Raw genomic sequence first — 23,611 nt, forward strand, 5'->3', positions numbered from 1 at the left:
AGACGATTAGCGTATGTCTGATGTGCTTTTGAAATGGCTGGATTCTCCCGTGTAACTTTATGGTTTTTCCTTCCCACCGATTGTGGGTGGTGTTTGAACGTTGCTTGTTTGTCAATATTTGCTCGACAAAGTCATCATTTCATCAAATCTCATTGTGCAACTGCAATTTCCTACAAGTTCCGCACTCGCCTTGCTCTTAGTTTTTCTCTTTATCATGTGTATGTTTTTTTTTTCTCAGAATCTCGCTTCTCGTGCAAAATTGAACTACTCTTTCTTCATTGGAATTTTCATTCAGCCATACCCATATTATTGCACAACTTGTTGATCTACTATTCTGCAATGCTTCTTACTAGTAAAGTAATTTATGGCTTTAGCATGCAAGCCTTAATTACAACAATTCTTTGCTCTTTTTTTAAACTTATTATCTACATATCGTCCACTTGTTCTTGCTCTTTGATCCAAGAATGGATCGCCTAGGAAGATTTGAAATCACCCATCATTTCAATTTCTACCCTCTATTCTTGTTCGTATAAATTGTACGTTGGTCTTATCAAGCAGGCAAGTTCTCCCATTCTTCCACAGATTATATTTGTGTTTCTGCTGTATAGATCAAATTTAATTCTTTAGATCGAGCTTTTTTTATTCATCTGGAACTAGTTCGAGGTAAAGCCGTTGCAGATCACGTTATACAATCACTTCCCATTGCTGCTCTTTGTTGTATCCCAATTAAAATTAGTTCCTAACTTTGCAATGGATCACTAACTTTGTCAGTTTGTATAATCAATCGTGTTGAATGTTCGTTAATCGTAGATGAACATAGACACCGCAACGTTCCGTTCTCACCATTGAGCCTTGACCTTCCATGTTTTCAGCGGCATGGGTGAGGGGGATGCTGATGCAACTGTAACGCATACGGTTCCAGCAAAGTCACCTGCAACTGCTAACTCAGGTATCGCCTTTTCTATTCATCGTTTTGTTATGAGATTTCAACATTGCCCTATATTTTTTATATAATTATTTCATTTTTGTAACACGGATCACATCAATATATGCGGAGCGAAGTCACATTTTGTTTAAGAGCACTGGTATATCTTTTGTTGTTTTACGTAGCGTTAATAAGTTTCTCAAGTGGTGATGGGATTGGAAGTTGACTTCTAACCATCTGCACTCTAGTATAGTCAAGCATATGGAACACCAGCAACTCTAGGAAATAACGAATTTTATTGTTTTACTTGGTGGAGCTGGAATTAGCTGAACAAGCGTGGCGACAGTGGATATAAAGTACATGTTTTCAATGTCGTACGCACGGCGAGTGCTAAGAGTTAAATACAGCGTTCTGCGCAAGTGACGTAGTTAGGAGACCTCTGGGGATAATGTGGAGTGCGGGGTTTAGATTACGAGAATGAGCTGTCTCCGACTCAATTCCCCTCTAATCACCCTGAAAAATTGCGCGGGAACCGTGTTTTTTTTCCTACGAGGTACGTTAGAACGTACCATCCTTGTACTTGCTCCGGTTCTATCAGTAGTCTATTAATCGATTTTACTTGAATAAGATGCTGAGGAGAACTCACCGATCTTCGCCCGGCGCTCGTGGACAAGGGGCCTGTAAAAGGGTCGGACGTTTGCACGTACTTTGTAGGAACAAGTGCCGTTTTTAGAATGAATAGGGGACCAGGGCCGAGCTGATATCTGTAATTTGCGTCCTGAACTCCATGTCTTCAACCAGATTTGCACATTACGTCGACTTCGTGTCACGCTGCCTTAAAATATGACCTGAAACATTTTAGACTTCGTGCTGACTGAAAGCTGAGAAAGGGAATAAAGAGGAATTTCCGCCCCAGGTCGCTTTTTATAATTTGTTATTTTACTTCAAAGCCGTATTTGTCAAAACTCAAGAATTACTCGAAGTGGTTGTTCTTAGCTCAAACGCAGCCCTTTATTTATTTTTATTGGTGGTCGTAACTGACAATCGAATGCCGTCAGCTTCAACCTTTTTCCGATTCATCTCACTGACTGCCGAAACTGTGTAAAGACATACATCACATACATTGCCTCAGGGGTTTCGAGATCAGGATGTCTAAGAAGATGTGCGCACCTCCTTTGAGTGCGACTTGGCACCAAAGTTTGTCGGCTACACTGCCTTTTTCAGCAAGAGGTCTAACACACCTTCGCGTTAATGTTAACCTCTTACGGTCAGTAAAACTTACCTCAGCGGAGCTACTCTTGCTACTCGCCAATTCGGTACCAGACTAATCAGTTTGTCTTGCGAGCAACTCTTTATTTTGTTATCAATGGAATAAAAAGGTGTGAAGTATTCTCATAGGTTTTACGGGTGTAAAGAGGTTTCTTCATGGAGTACAAACTAACCGGTCTGATAATTATTGATCCTGCGGTGGGTGTTTTCGCGGTGATATCTGTGAACGTACATACGCAACATCGAAGGTTCCAAAAATCCTCAATGCGATGTTTGCACAGGGGATCAAATGGAACTGACTTTTATCTACGGAAAGAGATAGGGAAATGGACAGGAAGGAAGTCCATTGTTACCCCATATTTCAGTGGCATGGTGGCTGATTTAGGCTAACCGTACCTTCATGAGTCAGATCCATCGTTTCTCACGATTCGTTGATGTCTTTCCGGATCCGTATCGTTGTTTCGTGTCGTACATCTTCTCTCCTTCTCTGAGCTCTTGGATTTTGAATGCTTCTAGTAGCTTCTTTTTTTTCTCTATAGAACACATACTTTTTATACGAAATACCAGGCGTATATGTAACTAAAGTAATCAAATCAATTAAAACCAAGAGGTGAAGATCGGTGGTTGACGTTGGGGGTGTTATTACAAATTTTCAGTGGGAATGACTAGTCTGTTCACTATTTATGCATGTAATGCACGTAGAACTAGACATCCCATTGAGGATGTACCTCAAAATGGTGATGCTGGCTCAAATCAATTAAACTGAGGAACACAAAAAAGGAAAAAAAATGCAAAACATTAATTCTGCCTTTGTTGTTAGCAGAGTCTACCATGTTGCGACGTCCTTGCAGTAAGCACATCAGCCCTTTTTCCAGCGTCCAGTGTTTCTGAATGCATGTGAAAACAACCTGGCTTTGTCCTCTCCTCTTTCTCTTTGTTTCTATGTGTCTCTTTTTCTCCGTTACTGTCTTTGAGCGTTGTCCTAAAACCCCTGTTTGCCCAACAACCTATGTTTCCCAAAGCTAGAACGGAATAGCTGGAAACTTTTATCCAACATTCATCTCCTCCTTAACATACTACTTTTGTATATCACTTGATTCGAATATTAAAAGAGTTTTGTTGTATTCGGTTTTGAAAAAAAAAGAACTTAGGGAAACGTATAACGCATGACTGAAGTTTATCCTCGTGGGTTCGCCAAACCTTTGGAGGTGAGGCTTCAACTTTTCATGGGTTGCACGCCAAAAAATCTCTCCATCATATTTACCTTTGTTTCATAGAAAAAATTTTCCGAGAAATACACTTTGTTTTCTTTCGTATGGGGTTCATTGCACTTCCCAATGTGGGTTCTTTATCAGTTCGAAAACGTTTACATGCAAGAAACTAGTTCTCAAATATGAAGTGACTATTATTATTATTATTATTAATTCCCAGATGTAAAAATCATTATTAGTTCTGACAGAAGAAATTGAGCTAGAGCGTGAGCGAATCCGATTAAAAATTCTTATTCAGCTACCGTTCACTCTACGCTAATTTTGACTAATGTAAAATTACACTCTCTTATTCTCAGCTACTCCATTTCTTATCTTTTTATCTTACTGATGTTTTCAAAATGGACTCAACTTTGAGGAGTAGGTGAACGCTTGATGCGACTTTTTCTGCACAAGGTCGTTCTTTCTCAGAACTGCAGTCCATTTGTTTACTAAAATTTCCAATTGATATGTTATGTGTCAAGCACTGTTTCAGAAGTGGTGGCGGTTCGACATGTTGACCCCGTCGATCGATACGCAGCTCTTATTGTCAGAGTAAGTCTCTTCATGATTCACCTCTATAATTAACGTTGATTATCTCCGTGCTCAGTATCTATTATGAGGTGATTGAAGCGAAGAAGCAGTGGTTTCACGCTAAGCTTCATGTTTAAACCGATATTCTACCGAGAAGTATGCTCTCAGGCTTTACATTTAGGGTGCAATTGTTGGTGTGGGATTAGCAGGTGTTGTATTGTTCCTTCGCAATTCTCGATTGGTAAGTTCGTGAAGTTTTCAATCATTGACCTTTCTATAACTAATTGGTGTGGAACTAACAGATGTAGCAGGTTTACCATTCTAGTTCCTACTGTTGTTTAGCCAGACAAATAGGTATTTGTGAGTTCTGTTTTAAAGATGGTATTTTTTCTTGTGTTTGTGATCTCAAAGTCTGCTCTACACATGTCTGTTCTGAGTCACCGATTTTGTTTCAATGTTACTTTTCAGTTTGCGAGATTCGAACATGCCGCTCAAATCCCCGAAGACTTTGTCCGGAAGGAACTCGAGTTGAAAGGGACTGTACGCGAGGTTTGTTCTAGCATACTTTTTTTTGTATGCACTCTGCAGATTTTTTCTTAATTCTATAGATTCTATAATCCACCCGCAGTCATCTCCAGTAATGTGGAACGAATAATATTGTTCCTTTGGTTTACCGCGACGAGTTTAAAGAAATTTATACACTTGCTTGCTTAACATTTTCTTCCACTACTTCCCCTCGTATCAGTGGAACACGTATCGCGACAACGCTATTCAGCATTGATATTGCTTTGTAGATATTGGTGCTAACTTTGTTATATAAATAATATTTTTTGTAGATATTGCCATCCGGTGAACTTCGTGTTGAACATATTCCTATCGTGAAACTACCGTCATTTTTGGGTCGAAAGAGGCCTCCCAAGGTTTGCTTTTTCTATTTCAATGCGTATAAGATTTTATATTTATGTTTGCATAGTTGACATTCTTTGAATTTTTTATTCCCAAGTCATGAACCACATTGTGGATAGCTTGGAACAAAATTTTCATTCAAGGGCCTCTTGAATATTCGCCTTGCTGGTGTCGATCTATCTACTGCTGGACAACAATTTATCTCCAAAGATTTACGCCTTATGAACAAGCCCATCACCTTCACTGTCATAAAGGTGGGAATGTCGTAGATTTGCAGGATTTTAATCGCGTAAATTATACTGCATCTTTTAATTATCCGCAAAAAAAAAACTTCGCTTCATTGCAGGGTACCGATGGCGCATCAAATTCTATCGATGCCGATGTTACGGTGAAAAAAGTAGGTGACTTTAACTAAAATTTAGTCACACGTTTTACAAAGTAATTGAGCCCGATCTAGGCATACTCCGCAATTTCTCTCTACTTATTTGCTTTAGAGAAATTTGGGTGCCTCGTAATTGTACAGATATATTCTCTTTTCGATTTTACTTTCGCTTAGTACGTATTTTATCCATTTCGCTGACCTTGCAGTCATTTTTTCTTTGAGTTTGTCACACTCTCTTTACGACCCAGTTTTACAAACGATTGCGCCACTTATCGGTGGCCAATTTACTTCCTTCTCGTTTCGTTCTTTTTTCTTTAAGAAAAAAAGCGGTTTTTTTTGCGTCCTCTCTATGTTGTGCGAGACTAGCTAGTGGTAGTTTCTCAGCTGCGCTAGATTAACAAACGGTAAAACGGAAATTTGAAGACTAGTGGACTTTTTCGAGGTTTAGAAATGTGTGAGCAGAATACTGTAGGTGAGGGGGAAGGGCGGGAAGTGCATGCTCTGCAAATGTATGTGCACCACTCACAGTTGCCAATATATCAGAATTCTCTGAGCAGCTCCAGCGGTGTTTCCGTAACAACCAACGTTTGGAAGGCACCAGCCATGGTCGTGAATTGCCTCGATGGTAGATTAACTATGTTTTTTTTTACGTTGATTTGTGTGATTTTTCTATATTCGACCACACATATGTTCAGCCAGATGAACACGATGCGTCTGCATAAGCGACGCTTCCTCCTGCTCAACAGACACCTTTTTTCTCTGCCCTGAATCGATGACACATCACTCTCGCCCAGTTGAACACCATCGGCACCGATTTCCACTATCCTCTCAAATTTTATACCCTCAATTTTGTTTGATTTTACCACAGTAGCATTTGAATGCGAGGAATTCTTAATCAAATTCAGGTTTTATTTTGTTCAGGAAGGAGGAAAAAGGAAAAGACTTACTGGAGATTGAGACTAATTAAGAGAATTAGGATTGAGATCAGTTTGCTGCATCTTCCAGTGTGTGATATTTTGTCGCTTTCGTGCCAGTCTCTTGCACTGGTGAGAGTGGGCAGGACGTAGTACGACAGAGCAATGTTTAACCACAAAATCCATGGCCTTTTGCGAAGTGTGTATATGTGCATGAGAAAGTATCGCGCCATAGCTTCTGTACCTGAGAAAATATCGAAATATCAAAATAAATTTCTCATTACAAGCTGTGTCGGCAGTATCCGTTTTTTTTTTCAATAAAACCACACTGCTGACATACTAAACAAGGAGGTAATGTCTCGTGTTTCGTACAACCTTTGCACCTTCACGCGGTAACTTTGAGCGACTATGTTGTAGCTGTACAGTAGCGCGGTTGCGGTGCAAAGTTAATTTGATTTTAATTAAGTTAATTTTAATTGAGTATTTTTTTTTTGAAGGAAAATCTGACTCAATTAATATAGCTTAGCATTGTGCACAGTGAGATCTTCCCTTAGCTGGAGTGTTCGTACTTAATCGAAATTGCTGTGAGGAATCGCAGCCCGCGTTATACACAGCTCGTGTTATGTTTCTGTCACAGCGATCCAACAAACAACATAATTACCATGAATTGTAAGTATGTATTCACCAACCACACTAATTTTCATCTACACAAAACAAGGATTTCCGGACGAACAGATTATCCATTCTTGATCATTGAGTTGTTCCACGATTTCTGTTACTTCCTCAAATTTCTTTCTTTACCTACTGATTTTGATCTTTCAAATTATCCAAAAGTGAACGGAGAGGTGTCCCAGTTCTTTTTTTATATGTAAGGTGTTTCCCTGCATAGTATAATCAGTCTTGTTCCTAGAATCATCTCGTTCAATAAGAATTAGATTTTTTCCCGTTTCTACCAGAAACTGACTTTTGTTCTTCTTGTTATTCAACTTGATGAAAGTGTATGTTTTGTCTGTTTGGTAGTTCTTAATGGAGAAATTCCATGTCGATGCTGACTGCACCAACTGTGAGGAAGGCCGCTTTGGAGCATAGATAGGGTGGAGCTGGACCGTGCTCATTAGAAGGGGTGAGCTCATGAGGTGTTCAGGTGATGAGGACCGTTGAAAAGTGAAGGGGTCCTTTCACCAACCGTCGAAAAGTGAAGGGGTCGACCCACCGGCATCGACTATCGCAGCTCTGTTTTGTTATCGACCTCAGTCCATGACATTTCGGAAATGTACTTCCTGCTAAGTATGTGAAGGGTTTCTTTGTTTTTTGATGCACGTGCCCTCCTCAGGTTTAGGTTTCTACTTTCTGAACTTCCTTCTTGTTAAGGAGGAAGATAGCGAAACAGCTTGCAAATCCTTGAACCTTGCCAAATTCACGAAATCGGACTGAAGTACAACACCGCTTTTAATTTGCGCAAAAAAAAAAAAACGCTTGGTGCACTGATCCATCGCAGAGCGTACTTTTGTTATTTAGTAGTCTAGTATTTTTTCGAAAGTAGTGACCCTTTAAATATTCCGGAATTTGGGATGGACATGTGGAAACGGAACTGAATTTTCCACATGTCCATCCCAGATTCCTACAGATCAACTACAAGTTTCAAAATCCACAATTTTTAAACACTTTCATCCGATTTTTACTGGATTTTTTTTTGCCTGCAATGGATGGACATATGTCAGCAGGGGAGAATTCATATTTTACTGATCTATCTCAGTGGTGTTTTCTAGTATTTTTTTTGTCTTTTTGTAATATACACTGTTTGGTTTCCCAGGGGAAATAAAATGTTTTCGTTTTTAAGAAGCCAACAGTAGCGCTCTACGATTTGTTATTGCGTCGTACGCATATTTTTTCAAAGGCTAGAGTCTCATGCTTCAGCATTATGTATGCTGTAGCCTCCAAACTTTACCCAATATTGAGGTAGCTGAGTTTTTGTTCTTTTTTTTTCTGGAACTAACTGATAAAGTGTGAGATTACTTTGACTTTTCTTGTTGTGAAATGCTTGAAGTTATGAAGTAAAAGGAAAAAGTGCACAGCGTTGATAATCAATTCCTATGCGGATGCGAGTCCGCGTTATATTTCAATTGAAGATCGTTTGAAGTTTATGAACGCGTGTGCAGCCTATACAATGGCTTGCAAGAGGGAGTCAGTGTGTCATGTCAGCCAGTGTTTTTATCCTCGTAGAAAAGTCTGGCACCAATTTGTAGAGGGATGAAAGCCTTGGCAGGCAGTGGGATCTGAACCATCGATCATGCAGTCACAACCGAACCTCTTGTGGACCGCGTTACACCCGCCTCTGTGTTATGTAATAAATTAATTTAATTTTCTGTTAATCTGTTTTTTTTACAGAATACCTTTTCACGCACGAATCTGAATATCGAAGTAGTTCGACGTGGATATGCTCGTGTGCCACCGCCTGAGTCACCACGGCATTTGAAAGCGTTGCAGACGATTCCTGCCTATTCAAGGCTGGTCAACAGACTGCTCATGAGCGAAAAGGTGGGTGCATCAATTGGGGTGCAATTTTGAGGACTCCTTGAGGGATTCGCAGCCACGTCTACATTTTGTCAATGTTGAAGTATAATATTTCATTCTTGCAACCGCACTATGGTAGGTAGGTATGCTTCACACTTGCTACATTGTGGTTATTCCGCATTTCGTCTTCGTCCATCAGATGTGCTCTACTACATAACCGTGCCATATTTTTCTCATGAGAAAATTCGTTCTTCTTGGTTCTCAATCCGAGTCCCTATGCTTCACATGTTCAGTATGCAAATGAGCAAATTTTAAAGCAATTGCATTTCCGTGTTTCCAGGTAATGAATTTTTAAAAGCCTGTACGGCAAGTAAGTGTAGTGTGGTCTGTACATGGACATGGAGTCTACAAATTCGTTTCTATCTCTTCACATTTATTTACTTTTATTGACTATGCCGGATTAGATGATTGATTTCTACAATAATTCTTAATAATTATTTTTTAATGTCTAGAGCTGGACTTGTGCTACTGCTCTAGACCTATCAATTTGAGTAATAAACTTCCTACCAGGTAGATGGTACTTACTGTTATTGTTTAATCATACACTGGTTGCCACAACAAGAGGTTTTTGTTATCGCTTCGCAGGCAGAACTTCGCTTAGTCTTTAGATAGGAGTCTGGTCTTCTTTACTTTACGTTTAATTTTTTTGTTCATCTTTACACTTACGCCGCGTGATGCTCTTGGGAATTTAAGCGATGTGCTGCAGCCACGGGCTCAAAAAAAGGAAGTATGTATGGTGAAGGAGTGATAAGCGATCGAGCGGCTAGAAATTGTTTTGTCAAATTCCGTTCTGGAGATGTGACATTGGAAGTTGGAACGAGAAGAATCGCCCTTCAGACTTTGATGACGAAATTTTGAAGTCAATATTGGAACAAAATCGACGTCAAACGGCGAGAGAGTCAGCAGCGGAGTTCAATACGTGACACTCACAATAAATCACAATAAACATATGAAAAACAAATCGGAAGTTGAGTAAGTTCCAAGTTCGACCTTCTTTGAATCTTGGCATCGTAGAGTTTGATTGTGTACTACTTTTTAAGCAGAACCTGATTTTTCCAGGCTCTGAAGAAGGCGACGACGCCAAAACGTTAGCCAGAATAAAGATCAATAACAATCTTGGTTCTGCTTAAAAAGTAGTACACAATCAAAATCGGAAGTTATTTATGACTCAACCTAATAGTTCTCATCCGCATTCACTCTTAACCATAAGAATCCTCTTTAATCATTCTTACGTACTTATCCCTTAGACACGTGCCAGCAAAACATCTGACTAACTTCCATTTTTGTAAACCGAAGGCATTCAGCGCGTGAGAAGAAAATCTAGCGAATCGAACTTCAGATGAATCATCCTGACGCGAATCCGCAAACTGTGTTCAGTTCGGCAGCCAATCATTCGCTCTCATGTATATATTAATTCTGCAATATGGGCATACATCATTTACATTTCTATATATGTTCGTTACACTTAAGACCATACGGGAAATTATTTGTTCGTTTATTTAAACTAATGTTACTTAGTAATTTGAGTTTTCGAATATATTTTGTTGGCTCAATATCACCTAATTCTCTCATTTGCACCATTTTCTTGTTTTTTTTTTTACTTTTGGAGAGTTCAGAAGCTTCATTTCGGACATTTTTTTTGAGTTTTTGCAGGATGATGTACAATCTCTGTCTTTTTTTTTATAAAGATACCGTCCTACATCGTTAACAAAACCACTTAGACTTGTGATTTGGAAAAAAAAAATCCAATTCACATATCTCACTGAGTTTTGAAATGCATCTTTTTCGACCACACATATCCAAATTTTTGCATTATTAAAATCCAGGTCCAGTGGAACAAAAGTCGTTGGGGTTAGCTTTGTTTTAAAAAAATACAAATTCGCACTACGTCCCCACCACGAAATTTAGGAAGAAAAAACTCCGCATTTTCGGCAATTCACTTCACAGCCTATTTGCCATACCGTTGTATTTTTTTTTTTGTAAATTAGGGTGGATCATAACTCTTCTGAGTCTTTAAAACAATAGTTAAAATTTATTTTAAAAAAGCTTACTGTTTGAATTACTTTGCCGATTTTCTTCCGGAAGGACCGCACCTCAAAAAGCCAAGCAGATGGATGTTAGTTATCGCATGAACTATTTGTTTTTTTAAAGGTCTGTTTGAAACTTTTATCTGTGGGATAATGAAGACTGCTGCCGTTGAAACAAGCTGACAACTGCGCAGTTAATGGTTTGGTTATGAAGTTGTCGGATGTATTCGCTGTAACGCCCAGCTTTTTTCTCCTGGAATGAGTGTCCGTAAAATTCAAATGAAGCAGCGAGTGTAGATATGTTGCGTAAAATATGTTGCTCTCCAAGACTTCTCAAAAAAAAAGTCTTCTCCCTTTCAAGCACGTTATGTGTATGATCGAATTTAGTGTGAGATCGCACTTGATTCGTTCCTAAAAGCTTCAAGTTATTTTTTAAAAAATAAAGATATCATACAGTAGTATTTTTATATGGTCTGATTTCATGTTTCCTTTTCCTAAAATATACCGTTTTTCTATTAGAGCTGTCTCTGAATTCTTAGTTTTCTAAGATTAGGGTAATTCCTCCTAATGTTGTTTTAAAAAGGCAACAATTGATTTTTACCACTTCGAATCTTGCTCCATTGTATATTTGTCGATAGGTTAAGAGTAAGAATGTCGCCTCTTTGGCTGCTTTCTGTGTGCATAGTCGGTGTTTTCCCTGCCTAGTAGCAGTGGAGTGTTTGTTACTTCTTTTTTGTTTAAAGAGAGATTAGTAAGAGCTCAAAGCTTCTGAGGAGATCTTCTTCTAGTTGATATTGAACAAATATCACAGTGGCGCTCTCAGCACGCATCGATGAATTAACTCTGTACTTTTATTTTTCGCCCGAGAAAGTTTCATCGAAATGAAAGTGTTATTTGTTCTCAAATGTGAGATGTTTTTTTTGCGAAGTGTCGTTCTAGGCCAGTCGGCTTACGGATGCAAGTCAGCTGCTTTCCCTACTGTTTGTAACAAAATGTCCTAGCACTTCTGTTTGGTTTACATGCATTTTCCCATCTTTCTTTTTTTACAACAACCATTTCGCGGTGATTTTTCGTAACATGTGATTTTATCAATGTTAAGCTATAAACTTGTAATGGTTTTTTAAAGGAAACAATGTGCTTGGGTTCCACTATAGGCATGTAGATGAATGTACCATAATGCATAATTCATTACCTTTGCAAGAATGAGTGAACCCGCATCGATCTTGGTCGACGTTTTTGTTCATTTTACTGCGGAATTAGGTTCATGATGGAGTGAATAATGAAAGAGGGCGTAATGTGCACCTATTAGTAGATTAGGAACTGTCGAGCATAAATGAATAGAAATGAATGAATAAAAATGAAGCATCACATAAATGAATGAAAATATAAAATATAATAATATTATAAGTGTTGCACTGAGGTTCTTCCATATTATGTCACCGTGTCTCTGCCTGTGAAAACAAAACAAAAAAGTCATCAGCATTTGTTGAATTGAACGAGGTACATGCCTTTTTGCTGGGCTTTGTTCCTATCTTGTCATTCTTTCCGTTTCTGTTCCTTTTCGTGTTCGCGTGTTCTGTGGTTCGCAAGCTTCACTCTTTGTATTATACCCAGGACGCAACGCCTTATTTCTGTCATTTTGTTTTTGCTTTTGCGCTGGTGGAGAGTGCAGTGCGATTTGAAGTGCTGCACAGTTTAATACATTCTTTCATTCGTTATGTCACGTTGGAAAGAAATGAAGGAGGGAAATACTTCGTAAAGTTGTTTTGATGCGTTATTTGTTGAGTGTTAGGCAAAAGATTGCTTTTCATTAAAGGAAAGCTTCGAAATATTTTCGAAATGCGATGATTTCATACAAAAGTTTGGAGTTAACGTCTCTCCTAATTCTTCATATTCTGATATTCCCTGTGAGTTTTTTAGCTCAGCTTCTTCAATTTTCTTCAATTTGTCCTTTAAGTTCCCGATATTCAATTGCACTAAAATTTTCTTCTTTTCAAATTAGTTTTTCTTTTTAAATCCAACTATTCACCTATCTATAGAAGCTCTTTCTCAGGTCAGATTTATACTATGCCATGTGCCTTGGACTAAAGATGTTCGAGCAGTGCCATTGAATTTCTTTGACTTTTTTTTGAGTAGCGTTCCTGAAAGTTTTTGATGTTGGGATCTAACCGGCTGTAAATAGGATTCGGAATGAATCCTAAACTAGGTGGATATCATTTGTATATTTTTTAAATTTATCTTTTATCTGACGAGGCAGTTCTTTACACGAATGAGAAAATGAAAGCGTGCGACTTGGACATTATCACCCGCACAACTGTGAAGAACGGCAGGTATTTTCTTTGTCAGTCCACCTTACGCGCATTCATATTATCATTCGTTCGGGTGTGAAGAGTTGTTTCGTAGGATAGACTGATCAGTTCGGTACTTCAGGTTTAGCTTATTTTTCCTAGATCGTTCAAACACCCTCTACAAATCGGTCTTAGACCAGATCTGTAGGGGGTGTTTGATATTTTTGCTGTGGCGTTTACGAACTATATGGCGAGCCCTATCTATTATCTGAAGGCCCCTAACATCGAAAATTTCTCTAAACGCTGCCTCGTAATCGACGGATTGTTGTCATTATCCGACGCGATTGTCCGTATCCTCACCGAGACAGGCTGTCCTTGAACGTAACTGAACTCGGTACGCCGGACGTTTTTGAGTGTTGCGATAACAAATGCTTTATAACAGTAGAGGTTATATAGCCGTCAATGGTCTCTCAATGGTTACTCTCAGTGCTGAGAGTATACGTACTAGGCATTGTTGAAATGGAATGGTCCTTCACATTTGAAAAAACGCAATCGTCCAGCTCCTCAAAATTGAACCTTTCCCGAATGTCAGAAGGAAAGGGAAGGAGGGATACCAAGAGATCGTAAGGGAATACCCCTTTTCATTGAAAACACCTACAACAATCTTCACTTTGAAATTTGGGCTACCCCATTTCCTATCTATGATTGCAAAATTGCAAGGAAAGAATAGAATCTGAAGGGTTTTAGAAAAAAAAAACAAGTAAGCTGTTGAAATAAACGCTGGCGAGAATATGCATACATATAACATGAGGGGTTGTCACGCGACAATTGCATTATAATAATCTTCCAACAAGCTGAATCTGAACGATGCCTTCTTGAAAGTCATAAAAATCTTTTGTTTTCGTTCTGAAAACAATCTTAAAAAAAAGGTCTCACGCCTCAGTTGTTGCTCTTCTATTCAAAAATAGAATAGACGCAAAAATAAGGATACTCTAGTTGTGCCTGATTTTTGTGATGAACATTTTCTCACCGTCAAGCCCTATTTCTTCTGATGGTAGCGCTCGCAGATTTTTTAGATCTTTTATTTTTTTGTCAAGTTTTCCACAGTATCAGTATGGTGAGTATTTCTTATTTGCTTAGCCTAGTATTTCATAGCCGGAAAGCCTCAGCTTACGCATTGAAATTGCAGTTTACTTCATTCGCAAAAAAAAACTACTGTATTTGATGACTAATAAGGATGTGAAATTTTTTTTAATGGGTAGCTTCATCAGTTTTGCTCGGTTTCATTTTGCTAATGATATAGCTCCCAAGAGACGAGTGTTTTCTCTGCAATTCTGCTTGAAAGCTGTGTGAAAGCCTTTCCAGCAGTAGGAAAAAGAAGACAAATTTAAATTTGTTGTAATTATTTGTTAGATTATTGAATTATTCGGGATTTTCTAACGCAGCCGTCAAATGGGATTTGCGAACTGAAATCCGTGAAATATGAGCTTGTTGTAGTTAGTAATGAGAATGGAATCATCCAACATTTTCGTAAGTGGTCTTCGATTTTCTACTAAAATTCGTACAAATAGGTCTTCCTGGTTTTTCTAAGATGTTTATGCCTCCGTTCTCGTGAGAACACGCATTGAAAATGAACGAGAGAATGTATTCAAAGGATTAGACGGGAATATATACGAGAATACGACGGTAGCGACGGGATGTTTTCCTATTCGTCACATTGTAGATATGCGATAGATAGAAGCGTATAAGGACGACCATAATCTTCCTAAGTGATTGATGTTTGGATTGTTCTTTTTTCGTTTCTTCCCCTTCTTGCTGAGGACATGATTTCCGTTCTCGACATCTTTCTTTTCAAAATGAAACTGAACGATATCTGCCTTTCACATCGTTTATTCCTCTGCGCATTTTGCATATGTTTTCACATTCGATAATTTAGAAATCTGTTGATCATTGTGCACAGCCATTGAAAAGCGCTCTCTCTTCCGAAACGATCGCTTGCGTATTGGTCTCACAGTCTCGCTAATTTATGTTTCGGAAAATTCGACGCTTTTATCGAAGAACTCAAATTATGCAAAATAACACTAGTGAACATTAAGAAGAGAGGTTTCATATGATAGATGTGCTGAAAAATATTGTTATTGTGTATTATTAAATATTGTTACGAATATTGTCAAATATTATTTTATACCTTATTTAGTATTTATTTTATTATTCCACTATTTTATTTCATTTATATGCTAGTGTAACATTTTAAAAATTATTTCTTCATCGCAATAGAGCAACATAATTTTTTTGAACTGTACTTTCATTCTCAGGTAGTGATGTAGTCGCCATCGTTATGGATGATCTTCTGCAATAAGATGGAAAATTTTACAGTACCGACCCTATAGAAGTTTGATGGTTTTTGATCCAATTTACTGAAGATGCTTAAAAACGCGACCATTTTCCGACACCAGCAATATTTTGTCCTATCTATTTCTTAAATATCTTTTGTTTCATAATAGCATCATGTGAATGATGTCATTCGCTCGGTCAAATATGTTTCTGAAACCACACCTTTAGATTTTTGTCGTTTTTCTGTATGTACAGCCACGTATTGTCATCTTGCCCAAAGTGCATATTTTAACAAGCAAAAAAGAGACAATGTAATAGGTTTCATTGAATATTTAATAGGAATTTGAAAGCGGATAGTCCAACATGAGTTCAAAGAGAGGGTGCGCAGAAATTTTATTCTTTTTAAGTTTTGTAGGATAGACGTACAGGTTTTCTGTAACCTGCCTGGAATCGAATTCAACAAATACCTCAAACTCTTAAATATTTACCAGTGAGAGCTGTCTGAGTCATATAACCGACTTCATCCTTGTTTTTCTTTGTCCGAAGAAGTTTCTATCTATTTTCTCTGTTTCCTCTTCGATAGTGGTGAATCACAATCTCGTGACATTTTTTTGGTGATTCATTAATGGTACGCTGGTGGTTTTATACCGCAGCAAATTCATGATCATAAATGATACAAGATAAAGTGGTCAGCGTTCACCAAACTCTTTTGGATGAGCCAACGCGTTTGACTTAAATTCAGTACCGTTTGAAGTTTACGAGTGATCTCCATGTAGGCTTCGAGGAATCAGGAAGAGGATGCATCGATTGCCTTTATCCTCCCACGCAAGCCAAATGATCATGGAATGATCAAAAGCTTGGTTGGTGTTGGGCGGTGGCGAACAATCGACAGTGAGATCGGCGCTGAACCGCTTAGCATCGCGCTACACCCGCCCATTCTTCTTCGTACCGGAGGAAGAATGCTACCCATCTTCTTCCGTTACCTCATTTTGTAGTCAAAATGTTTTCGTCCAGCTGAGGTCCTCCATAGTTGAAAGACAATGATGATAAAGAGCTTTGACAGTGAACTTGATTTCATCAGTGGACAATTGGTGGTTGATTTCGTTTCGTTGTAAGAAACAGGAATTCTCCCTCAGTGTGCAAAATGAATCATTCCATAAAATTAATTAGATTATCATTCACTGATAACACTTCTCCTTGATCACTTAGTTCAGTGCAACAGGGGTTAGGCAAGAATTCCATCAAATTTACTTATCAAGTCAGCCAAGTTGGATGTAAACGAAAGTCAAAGAGGATGTAAACGAAAGTCAAAGACATTCCAAGTCGTCAGGATCGTTCACTAAGCCACATAGGTCGGGCTTATTTATGGAAAATATAATTTTTGTTTAAAGAAGGTTCACACGGGCACCTTACCATAACAACCGTTATAAATTGGCATTTTAATCGATTCTTCTTCCCGTAAATAGGGTACACCTAATAGTTTATGTTCTGCTATATTTTCTTTCCGAGTGGTTGAGGTAATACCAAGCAGATCCCATGATACTGCTGCGAGTATTTGCAAAAATTCTATCTTGCTTTATACTTCTACCTGCAATGCAGATATTGTCAATAATGGCTTGGTTTTATCACAGGAGTGCATTTGCGACAGCTATTTAGCTGAGTGTAAATCTCGTGATCAGCGCTACTCAAAGAATGACGAAATGTTTTTAGGATCACTGTCGTTTCGTCTTAAAAGAGATTCTTCCATTTCTCGTTCACTGCCGTCATTTCAGAAAATGATGCGGTGCTATATATTACATTACATATTATTACATTATTATTCTCTTTTTTTTCTTTTTCTTTTTCTCATTGCATATTATTACATTATTATTCCCTTTTTCTAAGGCTAATAAAAAGGGATTAAATTCAATCGAAACGCTTTCCTCAGAATAATTGTAATGTTTTTCTCTTTCTTTGCATTGAATTCAGCAAACATTGTTTCGTTATGGGTCATCACATGGATTTTTTTTCTAAGAGCATTAAATTCCAACAGTTGTTCCTGCCATGTGAAGTTCATCATGATTCATTGTTGCTCCAAGTCATGTGAACTTTCGTATTTAACGTCCCACCAACCTCAGGATTTACAGTTTGTCGTTTTTATTTTCGTTTTCTTTCCCTGTTTGATTTTTTTCTTTGCCTTCCACTTGCTTTTTATGGTTATCCCCTTGTACTTTCAACAGTTTTTTTTGGAGCAGATGACTGTAGCTGTTCGGAATTTCTGTGATTGTCATCAGCGAACACTTTTTAGGCGTATTTCACCTGAGGATTTTGAGGCAGTAGAGATAATTAGATGCGCTCCTTCGAACTTTTCGCTGTTTGCTCGGCTTCTCTAGGACATCCACAATGGAGAGAGCTCCTTATCTTTAAATTGAGTTGAACAGAAGCCAAGTGAAAATTTGAAGATTCTGTGATGAGATACGCCGCCGCTCCAAGATCGCAGCTTATTTAAATCATCCTTCGAGGTGTAACTCTTTCGGCTTGTTCGCCGTCTGTTTGAGGATGATCATCGAAACAACGCATACACTCATCATCCCTCTTGTCAACTCAGGCCACTAACACCGATGGCACCACTTGTCGGATCAGTTTCTTTGAATTGTCTATCTGTCTACGATCGCTTTCCCGCTCGTGCAACTCGTCCTTGTCTAGTCTCGCCGCTATCCCATGTTTGCAGAGTAATATTTCAGAGCGTTGTCTTGTCTGTATACCAGGATCTTGTACCTGCTATTTGAATGAGCTATGTTTGGTGATGTAGATGAAAACTATCAGTTTGAAGAGAAAAAACACTTTTTGTATGACAGAAACAGAATTTATTCTTTTGTGATGTAACCTTTTTCCCAAGAAAATCAAGTGCTCACAAATACCTTTAAAAACATTTCTTTTGCTTTCGGTCTGTTCAGATCCTTTTTGTTTTGTTCTGAAACAATCACCCACTATGACTGTTTTGTCGTTAGCCATATATTTTTGGCTGACTTTCTTACTTGTATTTTTCTATGAATTTAAAGACAGAATTCTCACTCATGTCTCATTTTAACCACTCACATTTCTGAAATAAAAACCAAGGATGAAAAGTTTCAGTGAGCCTCTCTCTGTTTATTTCTTGGTATCCTACAAAGGATGTTTTGAGTCTGTTTTTGCAAGAATTGTTTAAAGCAGTGTTTCAAGAGATGTTTAGTTGCTACTGAATTTTGAGAACACCCTTCAGGTCCATTCGTTTACGCTACGGTACATGACCGCGTATTTTCAAGAGATTTGCGATTTAATGGATGTTTTTACTCTTTTATAGTGCTGTTCTTTTAGGTAGCCGATCGGCGTGGCGTTGGATTATGGGAACGCGATTCGTGGGTCGAGTCTGTGCAGTCATATCCATCACAACTAGGACAGATCGTTCGTGGTGCACCTATTACCAAGTTTATAGTGAGTTTCTTCCAACTACAGTACTTTACAGTTTAGAAATGAAATTCGAACAACTAGCGCCTTTGTTAACTTAAAACGATGTTAACTTAATTGATCATGCCCTTGTAATCTGCATTATTTCTCCCGATAAGAAACCCGGTATTTTCTGGATAAGTATGATGTTCTTATGCTAAAGCCGGAACTCGTGCTTCTCATACTTTGAACTCCTTTAAACAAGCTATTTTCGTGTAAACAATTCTTCTTTCACTCTTTAGTGTATAGCACAAGATTTTCCGAGTTTTCTCGATGGAAATGTTTATTTAAGAAAATTTGTTGACGAGTTAATGGCCATGTTTGAAGTTTTGCTGGTGTGGTTTCCTAGTGGTATAGGAGACCAAGTTAAAGGCATTACCCCACGAATCTGAGGTGGTACGCATTTCAGGTGGAGTATTCGTATGCGGGATAGTACATTATGGAGAGGGGGGCTATTCCGTACATTTATTCCTATTTGCCGTAAAAAACGGCACGGAATATGCTGTGCGTGCACAAGGTTGGTGCGCTCCAATCGAACTTGTAGAAAATAGTGTGCTAGAATGCTCGAAGCCGTATCTTCCGTGACGTTTATTACGGGAATTAGGAGGAAATGGACGGCATCACCCTTCTCTCCATAATCTGCGATCCCCTATACGAATACTCCGCCTGAAATCCGTACCACCTCAGATTCGTGGAGTGATGCCTTTAAGCGAGTGCTTTTCCTTCGTTCTACTGCATCCTGTACTCCTTAATCCTTCCTCCTACCGTTGCAAAGGGAGTTCAACTTCAATGCGTTGCCGAACTGTATAGATTATTTCGTGAGCACTGTGGTTTATTTCACGTTACAGCTCTTTTGCACGCTTCCAAAGCCATGATACATCGTTTTAATACATCATTTAATTACACGTATTACAGTATTTCTGACGCTTGGTTTGGAATGTTAGCTCGGCAAAATCGAAATTGCAGAAGCCAATTTAGAGCAATGAAAAACGGAAACGCTCATATAGGAATTTATTTTCTTTTTTTCCCAAGTGAATTATAACTATAATATGATTTTGCTCACTCAAGTAGAATCTTTCTCTAAAATAATTTTTAACTTAATAGTTTGAATTTTTTTAAAAGAACGTGTTAATAATGAATTCCTCCAAAAAATTTGGAATTAAAATTAATTTGTTTTTCAACTGTTTATCTGCTACTCTCATTGGCACAAAAAACACTAGTAATAGAAATATATAGTAGTATCACAGACACGAACAAATACAGTAACTGGGAATTGGACACACGCAATAAGAAGACAGTCGAAGAGAGTAGAAGACAAAGAGCAGGGATTAGTTCCGTGTACGACGATTCGGACTTGAGCATATGGTCGCAGTCACAGAGTAATTACGGGATTCTTTAGGCCTAGAGTCGTCCATTATAGTACCAAAACAAGAACTGCATTGCGACTTTTGAAAAACATGTCTGTCTGATCTTTTCTTCAGTAAATTCGCCCCGAAACACCACATCTGTTTACTGAAGCAAAACTCTGAACACCAAGTATGTGGCTGTTAGAATAAGCGCGCTGTGAACTGTCATAGCGTAATAATTGTCAAATAAATCCACACAGGGATTTTGTAGCTGTTTGCAGGAAGTTAAGATAATGGACAAGTTATGCGAGCTCTTCCAAAAACTAAGAAATGCAAGTTTTTATTTTTCTATTTACTTATTTATTGCGCTCAATGACGTGCAGAGAAGTATGTAGCAAGGACAAATACAAAAAAATTATGGTAATAACACAACGAAAGATGGGGAAAAGGAAGTTTCCATTTAAAATTTTTTGAGCTCATTTAATTCGAAAATCATTAGCGAACTCATGCCGTCTCTAAAAAGCCGTTTTAAAAATTTTGCTCGAGTTGGTGATGAACCATCAAACGAAATTCCATGATTAGAGAATATTCAACTAAGATCATCTCCCGATAGTTACTTGGGAAAGTGCAGACATCTTCACATTTAACGTTCAACCAAAACAAATGAAGGAGAATATGTTGTGCCATTCTTAGATGTAATGGAAAATGCACTTACACGTGTTTTATTCAAAGCATTGCGTTTTTATCATTTGTTGACGCAACGATGCTGCAAACCAGGTTCTAAAATCTTGCTTTTATCATAAGCACCTAACGGCTTGTTCCCAAAATATCGAGAGCGTTTTGTAGCGAGAACAAAATTTCGAAAATAAACAGGATTCCAAATAGGAAAGAAGCAAGTAGCTAGTTTCGTAATATCTTGATTTTTGTAGAGTGACACAACGTCTGCTCAGTGACTCTCTAAAGGGGGGGGGGGAGCGGGTTCTCTGAGGAGACGTTGTGTACTCTTACTGGTATGAATCGGTATACATAGTTCTGGGTACAGTTTCAAAACTGTCCATGTATTATATTGACCTAGAAATTAACAAAAATTATATCGGGATAAAGTGTAAGGATAAAGGATAAAGTGTTTGGGGTTAACCAATCCGTTTGGGATGCGCCACCGCGTTCACTTCACTTCAGAATTATTTGAAGTTTACGAACGCGTAACTGGCCTATACAATGACTTGCGGTGGCTAGCAGATGTGTCAATAAGTGCTTTTATCCTCCCAGACAAATCTGGTACTAATTTATTGACCACGAAAAGATGAAAGGCTAGGTTATCACTAGTTCGGAATCGAACCTTCGATCTATCATGCTGCACCCACAGCAGAACCCTAACCGACTGCGCTACACTACGCTTAGGTCAGCTTAAGAAGCCAGAAACACTATATTTCAAGGAAATAATTGCTCTTTCAAATAAAATGTTTCCTAACGCCAAACTTTTAATCCGTGCGCGTGCTCAAATTAAAAAAAAACCTATTTTTGTGCATCCACCTATTAATTACACAAGATTTAGACTGTAGAGGTTTACTCGGTTGTCGTGCAAATATTTACTGGAGTTTCGCTCAGGATGAGATCACCTCTGTTTCTAAAAACTTGATTTTTCATTTTTCCTACATAACCTGCACTCACTTAAATGATTATAACCTCTATGCCACATCTATGAGTCTGCGTTGTCTCGGCAAGCACATTTTTGAAACGTTCAGTACGAATTTGAGAGGCCCTTTAATGGGTTCAGTTGTGTTTTTAATTGATATTTTGTTTTTGATTTTTTTTTTGGGAATTTATTTGCGTTTGCAAGTACTTTCCCGCCTTGCAACTGTTTACCATTTTTCCTCTCGTATATGAACCTGAGTTTAAGGTATGTGGTTAAGGTAGTGTGGATTCATAAAAATGATTTCTTTCATTTTCTCTCGTAAAACCAGGACTTTCCTATCCTAGGTGCTGGTGTTCAATGTGACTAAAGATGTACTTCTGTATGGTGTGAAGCTGACGCAACAGACTTACGCCGTGTTGTTGGCTGCGTGCGCTCATATCGCCTACGGATATCGACGCTTTGCGGCGGGAGTCGATCGTCTTACGGACAAGTACAACAAAATACGACAGCGACTGAAGTGATCACGGCCTCAGATAGGTGGCCGAACCCGCTTTTAGATGATGATTTTTACAAATCCCCCTAGAGAACTTCTTAATTTGATTCAGTTTGTGCCGAGTATTTTATAGTTCAATCAAGCGATGGTGCAGACCGGGCCGGAAGCTCAACTGCAAATGAGAAAAAACATGTTTGATCTGCCCGTCATATGATATTATTATAAAGGGCGTTGGTGTAGTTAAGAGATTATGGTAGGAGAACTCGCGCTCGAATCAGGAACCGGCTTTAGTTATGTCAGCCTTCCTTTCCCATTTCTTCCTGACATTCGGACACTCGTCATTCGCCTAGTTCATACTGTCATTCTTCCTCATACTTGCAACATCTCAAGCATTACATTGAATGGAAGTGTTGGTAGTTCCACTTTTTGTGCATTATTTTTTTAAGATAATATTTCGATCAAACCAGGGACAAAAACTCGCAGTTTTTCAATGCTATAAAGATTTTGTTGTCTTAAGGGGGGTTTTTTTGATTGGTTAGGGTGGGGGAGAGGAATTTTTCTTAGTGATGAGGCCTAGCTGAATCGGTACCTCATGCACCACTTTTGCTGTAGCATATACTAAGAGGCACATTGAAATAGAAATTCCACAAATTTTGAAGCTCATATAAGTTTTCGATCCTAGAGGTTTGTAATGACCTACAACATAGAAAACCTTTAGTGGCCAATGTTTAACTCCGAACTATTAGTAGGATTTAGAATGAGTTTATTGTCCTCATTACTCTAGGCTTGAGAAAACTAGAATTAGTAGGAAATCCTAAAATCAACCAACAGTTGAATAGATATTGAAATTTAGTGGAAGCAAATAGTATCCAAGAGTAACAAGAAATTCGCATTTAAGCTAATTGATGATGAATTAAATGATATTGCTGCTGTGGAATAGATTTTTGATAGTCATATTTTACGAACGGTGGTTATAATCGTCCGTAAAACTGGTTCATACAGCCAGATAAATTCGTGCGGATGTTGTAAAATGGAGGTGAAACTGAGGATGGATACAAAGAGTTTATTTCTTCGTCCAGGAAGAGTAAGGGAAAGGTGATGCGAAGAGAATGTTGGCAACACTTCTGTTCAATCCTATGTTTCTCGTTTTTCCTACTAGTACCTCATGCCGCTCATCTAGAACTTGTTATCATTTAGCTGTAAACTGACTGGTTTCCGGTTTGTAACCGTATCACGTAGTGTCCCTAATGTACTACCATGCTCGAGATTAG

General features: G+C 38.4%; 1 protein-coding gene across 1 annotated transcript; it reads left to right on the forward strand.

Moving 5' to 3' along the window:
* Positions 1–876: 876 nt before the first annotated feature.
* RB195_019909 (uncharacterized protein) lies at positions 877–22,368 on the forward strand (the record flags this gene model as incomplete). The annotated part of the gene is made up of 10 exons (XM_064187973.1): positions 877–949; positions 3,938–3,996; positions 4,157–4,216; positions 4,444–4,524; positions 4,812–4,895; positions 5,025–5,135; positions 5,228–5,278; positions 8,566–8,715; positions 18,737–18,853; positions 22,192–22,368. 10 exons carry the CDS (start codon positions 877–879, stop codon positions 22,366–22,368), a joined length of 963 nt encoding a protein of 320 aa, XP_064043854.1.
* Between the last annotated feature and the right edge of the window lie 1,243 nt (positions 22,369–23,611).

This window comes from Necator americanus, chromosome II (assembly GCF_031761385.1).
Source record: "Necator americanus strain Aroian chromosome II, whole genome shotgun sequence".
NCBI lineage: Eukaryota > Metazoa > Nematoda > Chromadorea > Rhabditida > Ancylostomatidae > Necator > Necator americanus.